At 44.0% G+C, this 12,943-nt stretch overlaps 1 protein-coding gene across 7 annotated transcripts in view; it reads left to right on the top strand.

Moving 5' to 3' along the window:
• Positions 1–712: 712 nt before the first annotated feature.
• MTHFD2L (methylenetetrahydrofolate dehydrogenase (NADP+ dependent) 2 like) overlaps positions 713–12,943 on the top strand; it is a 151,396-nt gene continuing 139,165 nt past the window's right edge. For 4 of the 7 annotated variants that reach the window (XM_051819692.3, XM_051819689.3, XM_089302644.1 and 1 more), the window contains exons 1-2: positions 985–1,009; positions 2,694–6,260. In XM_051819692.3, the coding sequence (XP_051675652.2) occupies positions 5,956–6,260 (305 nt within the window). In that variant the 5' untranslated portion in view covers positions 985–1,009; positions 2,694–5,955. Of the gene's footprint in view, positions 1,010–2,693; positions 8,916–12,943 lie in introns of those variants that run through there. The other 3 variants (XM_051819695.3, XM_008267752.5, XM_051819696.2) reach the window with 3 other exon arrangements.

Raw genomic sequence — 12,943 nt, 5'->3', positions numbered from 1 at the left:
AATCACGACCCTGACTCAGGAAACCACGGGGACGCCCACCTTTCCCTCCACAAGTAGAGATGATGAAGCAGAGCCGTAGAAACCCTAGCGTCCAGGCCTTCCTCAGTCGCGTCCCCTTCCTTCTCCACGCCTCCCATCTTTGCTTCTCTAGCTCCCAAGGCCGCACAAAAAGCGTGGGAAACAAAGAACCCATGGCATCGTCCCTGCTCGCAGTCAAGTGCAGCCACCGAGACCGCTGGGCAGAAACTCTGGTTCGGGGGAAGGTGTGGCGTGGTGTGTGAATTGTTTAGTTAAAACATCTTCCGCGCGCTTTCGCAATGGGACTACGGGCGGCAGAGTCCCCGGGCCACACAGACACTCTCCACAGCCGCGCGCCTTTCCCCGCAACTCCCGGCCCCGCCCCCTGACGGCCCGCCCTCGGGCCCGCGCGGAGCTCGGCTACTGGCCCCGCCCCTGACGGCCCGCCCTCGGGCCCGCGCGGAGCTCGGCTACTGGCCCCGCCCCTGACGGCCCGCCCTCGGGCCCGCGCGGAGCTCGGCTACTGGCCCCGCCCCCTGACGGCCCGCCCTCGGGCCCGCGCGGAGCTCGGCTACTGGCCCCGCCCCTGACGGCCCGCCCTCGGGCCCGCGCGGAGCTCGGCTACTGGCCCCGCCCCTGACGGCCCGCCCTCGGGCCCGCGCGGAGCTCGGCTACTGGCCCCGCCCCCTATGGCCCGGCATCCTCTCGGCCCCTCCCCGCCACGGTCCCCACCCCGCGTGGCGCCCGGCCGGCGGGCCCGCTTCCCCGACTCGCGCTCCCTTCCTGCCGCGCGGTGGCGGAGTCGAGCCTGCTGTGAGGACTTGAGCGAGCGGCCGGAGGAGGAGCCCGGGGGCTAGGGCTGGCGGTCCGCTGCCATGGCGCTGCCGGCCCGCGGCCTCTCGCTGCTCGGCGGCCGCCTGGGCCGCGTGCCGGCGGGGGCCCGGGGACAGGCCGGGCCCGCGTCCCGGGGCTTTCGGAGCAGCGGCGTGAGGTAGGAACGCCGGGGTGGCTGGGCCGCGGGCTCGTGGGCAGCGGCGCGGCCGGGCTGGGCGAGGCCTGCCCACCTTGGCCGTGAACGTGGGCCCGAGGGTCGCATCCGCCTCATCCCGGAGCGCATCGACGTGCGCGGCTCGCGGCTCCCGCGCCGGAAGGGTCCGCCTCTGCCGCGGGTGCAGCTGAGTGATTTAGGAAGACACTTGAGGCGCTGGGAAACACGTGGTGTGCTTGGTCAAACCCTTGGTTTTGTTTTGAATATTGGCGTTTCGATGAGTAGGTGTTGTCCGCATGGCTTGCTAGTGGCTGAGTTTCTGAATTCTTTTGTTAATGGTGCTGCCAAGGTCCAGCTCTTAAAACTCCAGGCGGTTTCACAAAATTAAGATATTCGCCCCGATTCCTCAGTCTTTTTTCTGTAACCTCCCTAAAGCGATGGGCCTAAGAGTCACTGTCTCTTTGGGCTCCGTTGCTGGCAAGCGCTTTGCAAATACGGGAGGTACAGCTGCAACCCATCTGCACTGTGTTGCCCGGGAACGCTTCATCCTTCCGACGTGTACTTTGTCTCCGTTGTAAAACCCAACCCGAGAAGATAAAAATATGTTGGCTTGCCCCAGACCCAATGAGTTTAGAAGTACGTGTTTTCAAACGTTAAGGGCTGCAGGTAGTGGACTTTCAGTGCTTGTTCTGCGTAGTCAGACTCCTTTTACTTGTTTGTTTGTGCCCCGGGTGCCTACACAGTACCTGGAAGAAAGGAATCAGTAACAAGTAAACGCAGATGCTGCTTAATTCTCCCAGTCAGCTCCCCATTGTGTACAGATGGATCTTCATCGTGGGTGACTGAATTTAAGCATTCCTTCCAGTGACTAGGGCTTCACCAGGATATGTGAAAAGTCACAGTGCTTCAGAGTTAGGGTTGAGTAAGCTGTAGTGGTGTCTGTAAGAATTTTCCACTTGGTTTGAAACTACTTAGGAAAAGCAAATTCCACAGAAATCTATTTGTATTGCAGAATTGAGGGGGTGGTCTACTGTTGTAAATCTCAATTGTTATTTGAGGTCATTATTTTTTGATTCATTTGTTTTAGGGCTTCTTTCCTGAACAAGGATAACCTTTTTCCAAATTGTACAAGTTGATTAATTGCCCTTCATCATTCTGATGTAAACAGCTCCATCTCTCCATCCTCTTCATGATCTGCATATATTGACTAAGAATCACAAGCAATAGTTAGAAAATAAATATTTGGCTGTAGCCACATGCTTTATATACAGAAACACAAACACACATGCCCACTCATGGAGAATTCAGATATTTTCAATTATATTTAATGGCCTCTCTATAATTTCAAATAGTTGAGTGCCATAGCTTTGGAAAGTTATTTTTCATAGGGTGATAAGAAGTATTATTTGGAAAGTTATTTTTCATAGGATGATAAAAAGTATTACTTTCAGTCTGACTGCTCTCAGCCTTATTTGATGCACATTATAACCACAGAAGTAATTTTTATAGTTTTTTTTTTTAATCAAGCTAGGAAAGGTGGTGTTCTTGACATTCTCTTGGCATTAAATGCCATGTTGGAAGGCAAAGCTGCTGTAACACTGAGAAACAGCTGTGGACTGGTGGGTCTGTGATGGGGAGGAATTCCGACAGTGTGTTGATGCTTATTGGTGTCTCTTTTCTCTTCTAGGACCAGCAGAGAGAAGAGATTCCATCTTCCAGAGGTCTCCACTGTCTGCCTCCCCACTTGTCCCCATCCTCAGCCAGCTTTTTTTTTTTTTTTTTAATATGTGGGGACACACTAGTTGTCTAGTTCTTCATAGTGAATGTGGTTTAAATCTGGTGTCGTTCCTGTTGACATAAGATTTGAACTTTGTGTTATTCTTACTGAAAATTGTTTCTGAGTTTGATAAACTTTTCCCAAGTGATATTGACTATTTTAAATTTCCAGTTTCCTTATCACATTTTTTAGTTGTCTGGAGCCTTAGATGAAAAAATACTTTTGATTATTGTTTCACGTCTTTTTTTCCTAACTAAGACACATAATAATGGAATATCTTAAATAGTTTTTTAGTGAAATTTTTTGAATCAGTAATGGAATTTGGAAGTTACGATTTTCCATTCTGTGTAAAGAGTTTACAAATCATGATGTCTTGGGTGTAAAAGTCACATGAGTTTTGGGCCTGGTGCTTTTCAGTGTATGGAGCCTGGCAGTAACATATTCCACCTATCCCATTTGTCAGGGGAGGTTACAGATCTTGTCCATTGATACCATGCTCAGTGTGGAATTGCAGCCATCCTGCAGCACTGGGACTTCCCCAAACCCTGCTTTAGATTATCCTACCTAATTACATATTTTTGGTAACTACATGGATATTACAAGCACTTTTTTCCATTTTTATCCTGGTGTAAAGTGAGACTTCAAATCATTAATTTAATAGATTCTCTTTTCCCCTCCTGCTATTATTATTTGAATTTGTAAAAATTTTTGTGTGCCAGCATGCAGCTTTTTATGGAAGTTTAACTTTTCTTTAGATTTTGCTGTTGAGGGTCTTATAATTTTGCAGTTTGACTTGTCCATAGCTTTATAATTTTAATGGCTAGGTTTTTTTTCCCCCAAATTACATTTTTGGAACTAGTAAAAGATACTTTGTCAGTCAGCTTTAAATATTCATGTCCTTTAGAATAGTTAAGTTTAATAATAAAGACACATATTGGTAATACTGTTCATTGCTCTTCAAACTGTCCTCTTTAGTACTTACTCAGTATTAGTATCTCTGTAGTAAAGACCTTTTTATCCTTTTATGAGTCTTGAAGGACCCAGATTCCAGTTAGGATCATTGCTAAAGCTAATTTCCTGTAAATTGATTACCTCCAAGATACAGATGTAAAGAGTAGCAGAGGCGCTTTCTTAAAATTACACATCACACTGTTCTGTTGGCTAATGTGATAATGCTTTCTTAATGCTATACTTTAATCAGAGTGATATATAATAGCTACCTGGCTGTGACTTTGATTGCTAAACAGTTATTGTGTTATTTTACTTTTAGAAACTAAATGTGTCGTCATTTGCTGTTTCCTATCTTAGTTTTATTGTCTGTGTCCAGCTGTTCAGAAATGTTATATTCTAATGTAATGTCTCCAAAATCAAGTTTTCTGATTAAAGTGGATCAGTAGATTCTAAGAAGAAACTAATATTAATCTCAGATCTTGTTAGTCATAGACTTAGTAATAATTTAGCAATTTATTTAATGACCCTAATTTTGCTCTTCAAATGCTTTGAAGTTGTAGTTTTTTCGTGCTAATACTCTGATGAGATGATGAAACAGTAGAAAATAACTCTAGAACATCAGATAATTTTTCATGGTCATGTACTGTGAAGATTTTAAACTAGTTTGCTTACAGATGATTGTGTTGTGGAAGGGAGTTTAAAGAGATTAAGAGTTTAGGTAAAATTTCAACTGTAATAGGGTAAGGTAAATTAAATGATTAGTAACAAATGATATTTGCTGTTAAGGAGTGCAATTTGGACCTAGGAAAACATATTATCTACAAGGTATAAACCTTTGTGGTTAGACTAGAATATAATTTAAATTTAGTAGTAGTGCCAAAGGAGAGCTCAGGGCTTAACCAGCTCCTGCAGTTAACATTTCAAAATATTTTCTGCGTTGCTATTACTAACATTTTAATGACGGTCATATTATGTTAAAACAACTGGATATGACTTACCTAATCATCTTGCTATTTTCCAATGTCTAGTTCTTAGAAAATCTGAAATAATCTCTCGAATTTAGATCATGTGCTTGTCAACATCATACTACGCAGGTTTGTTTCATTTAATGATCTGTACTCGAGTAGATTTCGGCAGTTACACCCATTAAAAAAAGGTATGCCTAGAACTCAAACGTTGTCTGAAGATTCACAATTCTAACGTGAAGACATATACATAGTTTAAAGTAGAATGCCCCCCTTCTTTTTTTATTCACCTTGCAACCACTGTCCTCTTGCTTTTAAGTAATCCAATTGTATTATTTAAAAATAAGTTCTTATTGAAATCTAAGGAGTCCTTTTATTAAACAGTAGGTTGATTTTTTTTTTTTTTTCAGATAATCCATTTTCTTTCTTCCTAGTTTGAGATTTCTTTATCTGAAAGGTGTGGTTAGAGAGGGGCAGAGAGAGAGAGATCTTGCATCAGCTGGTTCACTCCCCAAATGGCTACAGTGGCTGAAGTGAGTAGACCAGAACTCCATCTGGATCTCCCACATGGATAGCCGCAGTACAAGTAATTGGCCAACAAAGATAGAATGTTTATAATTGTCACAACTGAAAGATGTAGACAGTTACTATTTCCATTTAATTTTTTTTTATTTTTTTTTTATTTTTGACAGGCAGAGTGGACAGTGAGAGAGAGAGACAGAGAGAAAGGTCTTCCTTTGCCGTTGGTTCACCCTCCAATGGCCGCCACTGCAGCCGGCGCACCGCGCTGATCCGATGGCAGGAGCCAGGATCCAGGTGCTTTTCCTGGTCTCCCATGGGGTGCAGGGCCCAAGCACCTGGGCCATCCTCCACTGCACTCCCTGGCCATAGCAGAGAGCTGGCCTGGAAGAGGGGCAACCGGGACAGAATCCGGCGCCCTGACCGGGACTAGAACCTGGTGTGCCGGCGCCGCAAGGTGGAGGATTAGCCTATTGAGCCACGGCGCCGGCCCTATTTCCATTTAATAGACTGGAAAAATGAGACTTCAGCAACTTTTCCCAAGATAATACAGTAAATAAATTAGCAAAACAAGGTTTGAACTTGCATTCTCCTCAGTTCTCTGCTCTACCAATAATTTGTAATTGAACTATCTCACTGCTGCCTTTCCCTCATATGAAAATACTTATTAAATCTCATAGAACTTCTGTGAATCAAGAAAGCTAATCTTGCATATATGTCTCTGAAATTATTTTGTCATGGTCTCTCTTTTTTTTTTTTTTTTTTTTAATTTGACAGGCAGAGTTAGAGAGAAAGATAGAAAGGTCTTCCTTCCGTTGGTTCACCCCCCAAATGGCTGCTACAGCCGGCGCTGTGCTGATCCGAAGCCAGGAGCCAGGTGCCTCCCCCCGGTCTCCCATGCGGGTGCAGGGGCCCAAGCACTTGGGCCATCCTTCACTGCCTTCCTGGGCCACAGCAGAGAGCTGGACCAGAAGAGGAGCAACCGGGACCAGAACCCAGTGCCCATATGGGATGCCGGCGCCATAGGCGGAGGATTAACCAAGTGAGCCACGGCGCTGGCCCCTGTCATGGTCTCTTAATGCCAGATGTTCTTGACCTAGGATTTCATGAAGAGAATTCAGGAGATCCATAAACTTGAAGTCATTAACTTCTAATAAATTTATAATTTCCTAACATTATAAATAATATTGAAAATAAGACAGTAACATTATTACTTGTGATATGGCTAGTAAAAGCACAATTTTCTTTTCTTTTTAAATATTTATGTATTTATTTGAAAGAGTTACACAGAGAAACAGAAGCAGAGAGAGGTCTTTCATCCACTGATTCACTCCCCAGTTGGCTGGGGCAATCTGAAGCCAGAAGCCAGGAGCTTCCTCTAGGTCTTCCCATGCGGGTGCAGGAGGCCAACAACTTAGGCCATCTTCCACTGCTTTCCCAGGCTGTAGCAGAGAGCTGGATCAGAAGTGCAACAGTCGGTTCTTGAAACAGCACTGGCTTTTCCCACTATGCCACATTACCAGCCCTCACAAATATTTTGTCACAGATTTAATGCAGATACCTCAAATATATACACTCATCACTATTTTGTAACAGTTTTCCAGTAATATTTAGGGTTCAGTACTTCCGTGGTTTCAGATATTTCCTAGGGTGTTGGAAATATCTCCTGAGGGTAAAGTGGACTACTATATAGGTGTATTTGTTTACTCAACTCGGTAGTTATCAGCTGTTGTTTCTCTCTCTCTTTAAAGCTTTATTTATTTGAGAGGTAGAGTTACAGAGAGGGAGAGACAGAAAGGTCTTCCATCTGCTGGGTCACTTCCCAAATGGCTGCAACAGCCTTAGCTGGGCTGATCTGATGCCAGGAGCCAGGAGCTCTGTCCTGGTCTTCCAGGTGGTACAGGGGCCCAAGCACTTGGGCCTTCTTCCACTACTTTCCCTGGCCGTAGCAGAAAGCTGGGATCAGAAGAGGAGCAGCCAGGACTCAAACTGGCACCTATATGGGATGCTGGCACTGCAGATGGAACAACTCAGTGCTGGCCCCCATTGTTTCTCTTTTATACCTAATAGTGTCAGAAAGTTCCAGGGAGTTCTGTGGCCAGTCTTTCGTAACAAGTTTGAGTCCAGTTGTGTTCTGTGACAAATTTTGTTAATGAAGATTTTCTCAAGACAAATAAGTTCAACTTCTAGAGGCAAAAGTGAATGAATTTTAGGTTAGAATTAAATGTTTTCATCAAAAGTAACCATACAATGTGAAAAGTCATGCCACATTCCTGTGATATTTGTCTCCGAACTGACGACAAAGCAGCATTCGAAATGTGTAGAGGAGCGACGTCGGCAGGAGGGTAGGATAGGACTTTCCACCCCTCATCCCCTTGGAGGTTCATCAATATGAACAACTATCCATGCATGATAATACCTTTGTAAGAGCTAAGGGATGCAAGTGAGGAAATGAAGTGCTAGACTATTGCTCAGAAGTAAGAAAAGATGGAGAGGATGGGAAGGATGGTTTCACATTACATGTGTGACCTCTTCCCTGCTCCGGTAGCACAGCTCATAAGTATCTTCATGCTAGTGCTGTGGCATAGTAGGTTAACGCCGTGGCTTGAAGCGCCAGCATCCCATATGGGCGCCAGTTTGAGACCCAGCTGCTCCACTTCCGATCCAGCTCTGCTATGGCTTGGGAAAGCACAAGATGGCCCATGTGCTTGGGCCCCTGCACCCGCATGGAAGACCTGGAGGAGGCTCCTGGCTCCTGGATTCAGATCAGTGCAGTCCTGGCCGTTGTGGCCAATTGGGGAGTGAACTATCGGATGGGGGACCTCTCTGTCTCTCCTCTCTCTCTGTGTAACTCTGACTTTCAAATAAATAAATTTTTTAAAGTATCTTCACTTCAGACTCTAGTAGCAGGTGTGCTCCAGTGAACCTAGTGCTAGGCCAGCCCCTGCAGCTCTATGCTCTAGGTTGGTCTCTTCAGATTCACTCTTCAGTTCATTCTGTGTTCAAAGCTGGCCCACATGGTTCTAGACCCTATACTGTCTACCATCCCGAGGCATAATCCTGGCCCCAGAAACTGGCTGTCTCCTATAGTCCAAGAGTTCAGGCCATCGTCTAATATCAGTGGGGCCACTGCAGCCCCAAACTCCAAGCCAGTACCAGCAGAACCAGCCTTTAGGCCCACTTCAGTGCCAGGTATCATGGAACCAAGCATTAGTTGACTGGACCCATAGTTATACAAGCTCCAGTGGACTCTGGTGGCAGGCTTTATCCTTTTGACTCAGGTTCCAGACCAGCCTCTACTATCCTGGAACTGAAGCATGCCCCTATGGACCCAACTTCCAAGCTCACCCTGGAGCTAAAGAACTCACTAATGGAACTGGAAATATCCATAGACATTCTCAACAGCAGACACTTCAAGCAGAAGAAAGAAGGAATGAGCTCGAAGACTGGTCATTTGAATTTACTTAGAGGAATAAAAAGAAAAGGCAAAAGCATGTGGTACATAAAGAACATCATCAAGTGAACCAATATGAGTTTTCAGTATCAGAGCAGAGAGAAGGAGAAGAATGCTTACTTAACAGGACAGGTCACCAAGCACCTCTTGATACACTGCATCCTATATTGGAGTGCCTGATTTCAAGACCTGGCTCCAGTACCCATCTAACTTCTTGATAATACACGTGCTCTGAGGTAGTAGGTAATGACCCAATTCATTGTGTTGCTAGCTTGTATGGTAAACCAGCTTTGAGTTGATAATACACGTGCTCTGAGGTAGCAGGTATTGGCCCAATTCATTGTGTTGCTACCTTGTATGGGAGACCAGCTTTGAGTTCCTGCTCCTGACTTTTGCCTTTCCTGGCCCCAGCTGTTATGGTCATTTAGCAAGTTAACCAATAGATGAGAGACTTTGTTGTCTGATATGGCAAGTAGACATCCCAGGTGGCAGCCTAACTTTTGCCAAACTCCTACCTGTAGACTCGCCTTATATTTCACACAACAAACGTGAATCTTAAGGCTTTAAACCATAGAATTCCTAGAAGAAAGTGTAGGGGAACATATCCTTCACCTTGATCTAGGCAAAGATTTCTTGGGGATATGACCCCCAGAACATAGGAAACCAAAGGAAAAATAGACAAATGGGATTGCATCAAACTAAAAAACATGAACAGCCAAAGAAAACAGTTATCAGAGGTAAGAAACAACCTACAGAATGGAAGAAAATATTTTGAAGGTGCACATCTAGCAATATTCAGAATATAAAAGGAATTCAACTCAGTAGCAAAAAACAAAAGCAGTTTAAAAATCAGCAGTAGATGTGAACAGATATTTCTCAAAAGAAGATAGAAATGGATACCTGAAAAAATTTTCAACATCACTAATCATCAGGGGAATGCAAATCAAAACCTCAATGAGATATCACCTCACTCTAGTAAGATTGGCTGTTACAAAAAGAAGATATAGCAAGTGTTGGCAAGGATGTAGAGAAAAAGAAACCCTTGCACACTGTTGGTGGGGATGTAAATTAGTACAGCCTTTCTGGAAAACACTTGGAGATTCCTCACAAAACTTTAAGAGCTGCCAAATGATCCAGCAATTCCACTCCACTCCTGGGTATACATCCAAAGAAAATGAAATCCATCTGTTGAGATATTTGTATTCTCATATTTTTTGCAGTGCCATTCACAGTAATCAAGAATTAACATGTCTATCCGCCAATGAATGGATAAAGAAAATGGGTACATATACATGATAGAATATTACACAGTTCAAAAGGATTGAATCTTGTTATTTGCGGCAATGTAGATGAAACTAGAGATCATTATGTTAAGAGAAATAAGTCAAGCACAGAAAGACAGTACCACATGATCTTACTCAAATGTAGAGTCTTAAAAAATATAGGTGATCTTGTATAAGGTAAAAGCAATGGTGGTAACCAGAGGCTAGGAAGGTAAGAGGAGAGGAAGGAACAAGGAAAGGCTGATTGGTAAATACCAGGTTCTGGTTTGCTGGGAGTATCATTTTTTGTATTCTATTGCACAATAGGGTGACTATAGATAATGCACTATATTTTTCTCTCAAAAATATCTAGAAGATAGGCTTTGGGAAGTGTTCACTATGGAGACATTGAATGTTTGAAAGGATAAAAATACGTATCCTAATTGATATATAATGTACACATGTAATGAGATATCACATATTACCCCTTAAATATATATATGTTTTTGATGTGTTGAATATGTTAACTCACTTCATTTAATTATTTCACTATATATCCATATATATGTATCAGAGTGTCATATTTTATCCCATGAATACAGATAATTTTTATTCACCAATTACACCTTAATGAGCTGGGAGAAAAGTGAATACTGAACTCAAATATAAATCCTGAAAAGTGACTGCCAGATTATTACTAAATATTAACTTCCAAATAAATACCAAAATCAGACGTAGACAAGTGGTTAAAAGAGATAAATTGGCATAAGATACAAGGACTTCAAATGGCCAGTAGCCCTCTAAGAGGTCCAGACACTAATAATTAGGGAAACGTATATCAAAACCACAATGAAATGGCATTTAGCTAATTAATGAAAGTTTAAAAGTTTGACAGTATCAAAAAGTAGATCAGCATAGAGTCTAGTGAAAAATAGAGTCATTTCAATAAGAAGGTAAGATATTATGAAGGTAGGAAGAGGATGCTGTGAAACCTTATAGCCAAGACAGTTCCCCCAGGTTTTAGGGGTCAGGAAGCAGTTCCCAGAGTATTTTCCAAGCTGAAACTTGAGTAGTATGTGAGACAGACTTGGTAGGAAGTTGGGGAGGTGAGAAAGAGAAGGAAGTATTTCTGACAAAGATAATAGTATCTGTGAAGGCCCAGAAGTCAGAACATAGCAATGTTGATGAATGAAAATATTGCTGGTATGTATTGTGGGGTGTCGCTCCCCGTCTTTGTGGAGGAACGACACAGGACCCTGCGCTGTTCTTTCGTCTGCTCGGCCCTCCCCGGGTTTCCTGCTGGTTCTTCCCGGGTTGGCTACCGTCCCTTCCACCTCCGTGGAAGGGCAGTTCCCCCTGGCCACTTTCCCCACTTCCGCGGGGGAGCGGCACACCGCCGGCCGGCTCTCTCGGGGGCTGCACAGGTGTTCCTTCAGATAGATGTTCCCCTTAGATGTTCCTGGTGCATGTTGTCTCTCTCCTCCTTTATAGTCCTCTTCCACCAATCCCAACTCGGCTGCCCACACGCCGAGTACGCTGCTCTCCTCCAATCAGGAGCAGGATCAGCTCCTGGAGGTCATCACTCAAGTTGGCAAGAGGCAGCTGCGTAGAAGCTGTTTTCTCCTCTCCCAGCGCCATATTGTGGGAGAGCAGATGCATAGAATAAGTCTTAATTCCAGTAACTTAGTCTAGTCCGGGTTGCTCCCCACAGTGGGGCACGTGAGCAGAGTGTTCTTTAGCAATCTGGCTACGGAAGTTCATGTAGAGGCCTGCAAGCCACAGATGATTTTCATTTAAATTCACTTTTCCTAATTTCTCAAGTCATAATTTTGGAGTCATTGTTGACTTCACAGTAATTCAAATCCAATACCGGATGTCAATAAATCTCAAAAACACTACCCTCAAAACAGACTTTTGAAAAAAGATTTGTTTATTTAAAAGAGAGGAGAGGGAGGGAGGGGGAGAGAGCATGTCTTCTGTCCCCTGGTTCACTCCCCCAGATGGCTGCAATGACCAGTGCTAGGCCAGGCTGAAGCCAGGAGCCAGGTGCTTCATCTGGATTTCCCACATGTGTGGCAGGGCCTCAAACACTTGGGTCATCTGCTGTCATTCCCATGGCTTTAGCAGGCAGCTGGTTCAGAAATGGAAAAGCCAGAACACAAACCAGTGCCCATATGGGATGCTAGTGTCACAGGCAGTGGCTTTACCTGCTTTGCCTTGTGCCAGCCCCACAAGGCAGCATCATCCTAATTGACACCTCCACTGCCAGTGACTTGCCAAAGTTACCATTATCTCTTGCTTCGATACCATGCTAGCCTTTGAGCTGAAATCCCCTTGCCCCCCAGAACTCTACCCTCCATATTTTCACCAATTATTACTTTTAAAATGAAAGTCGGGTCATGCCATACTTGTCAGCACCTCCCAGAGGTTTCTTTTACTCATAGTAAAAGTTAGCATCCCTTTGAAGGCCTATAGGGCCTTATTTGGTCTGGTGACTACTTCTCTGGCTTCATATCTTGTCTTGGTCCCTTGTTCCTTCCAGCAATGTAGTCACTGGTCTCCTTGCCATCACTCAAATGTACCAGACTACTCCTGCCTAAAGGCCTTAGTCCTTGCTGTATACTTCTGTTGGCCTGGAACTTTTCTCTTAAAAAATTCACACTTACTTGCTCCTTTTACTTCTGCTCTGATGTCAACCGACTTAACGGAAAAATGACATGTTAACCAACCTATATAAAATAATTTTATACCTGAGATGTTTCCTTTCTCTTCAGTGTCATATATTAAATATTTACTTATAAAAGCAATTTGTTTGTGTTTTCAACTAATTGTAATTTTCATGAAAGTGGGCAATTTTTTTTTTTTTTCATAGAGGTAGAGTAGTGAGATTACAAAGAGGCACTGGGAAAGTTTTTGGGATGATGGGTATGTGTATTTTCTGGATTGTTGTGGTGGTTTCCCAAGCATATGTATCAAAAATTTCACATTGCATACTTTAGGTATGTGCAG

This window comes from Oryctolagus cuniculus, chromosome 8, assembly GCF_051225735.1.
Source record: "Oryctolagus cuniculus isolate XC-2025 breed Fujian yellow rabbit chromosome 8, ASM5122573v1, whole genome shotgun sequence".
Taxonomy (NCBI): Eukaryota; Metazoa; Chordata; class Mammalia; order Lagomorpha; family Leporidae; genus Oryctolagus; species Oryctolagus cuniculus.
Note: the sequence above shows the minus strand (reverse complement) of the source record. Positions and strands in the feature narration are given on the sequence as shown.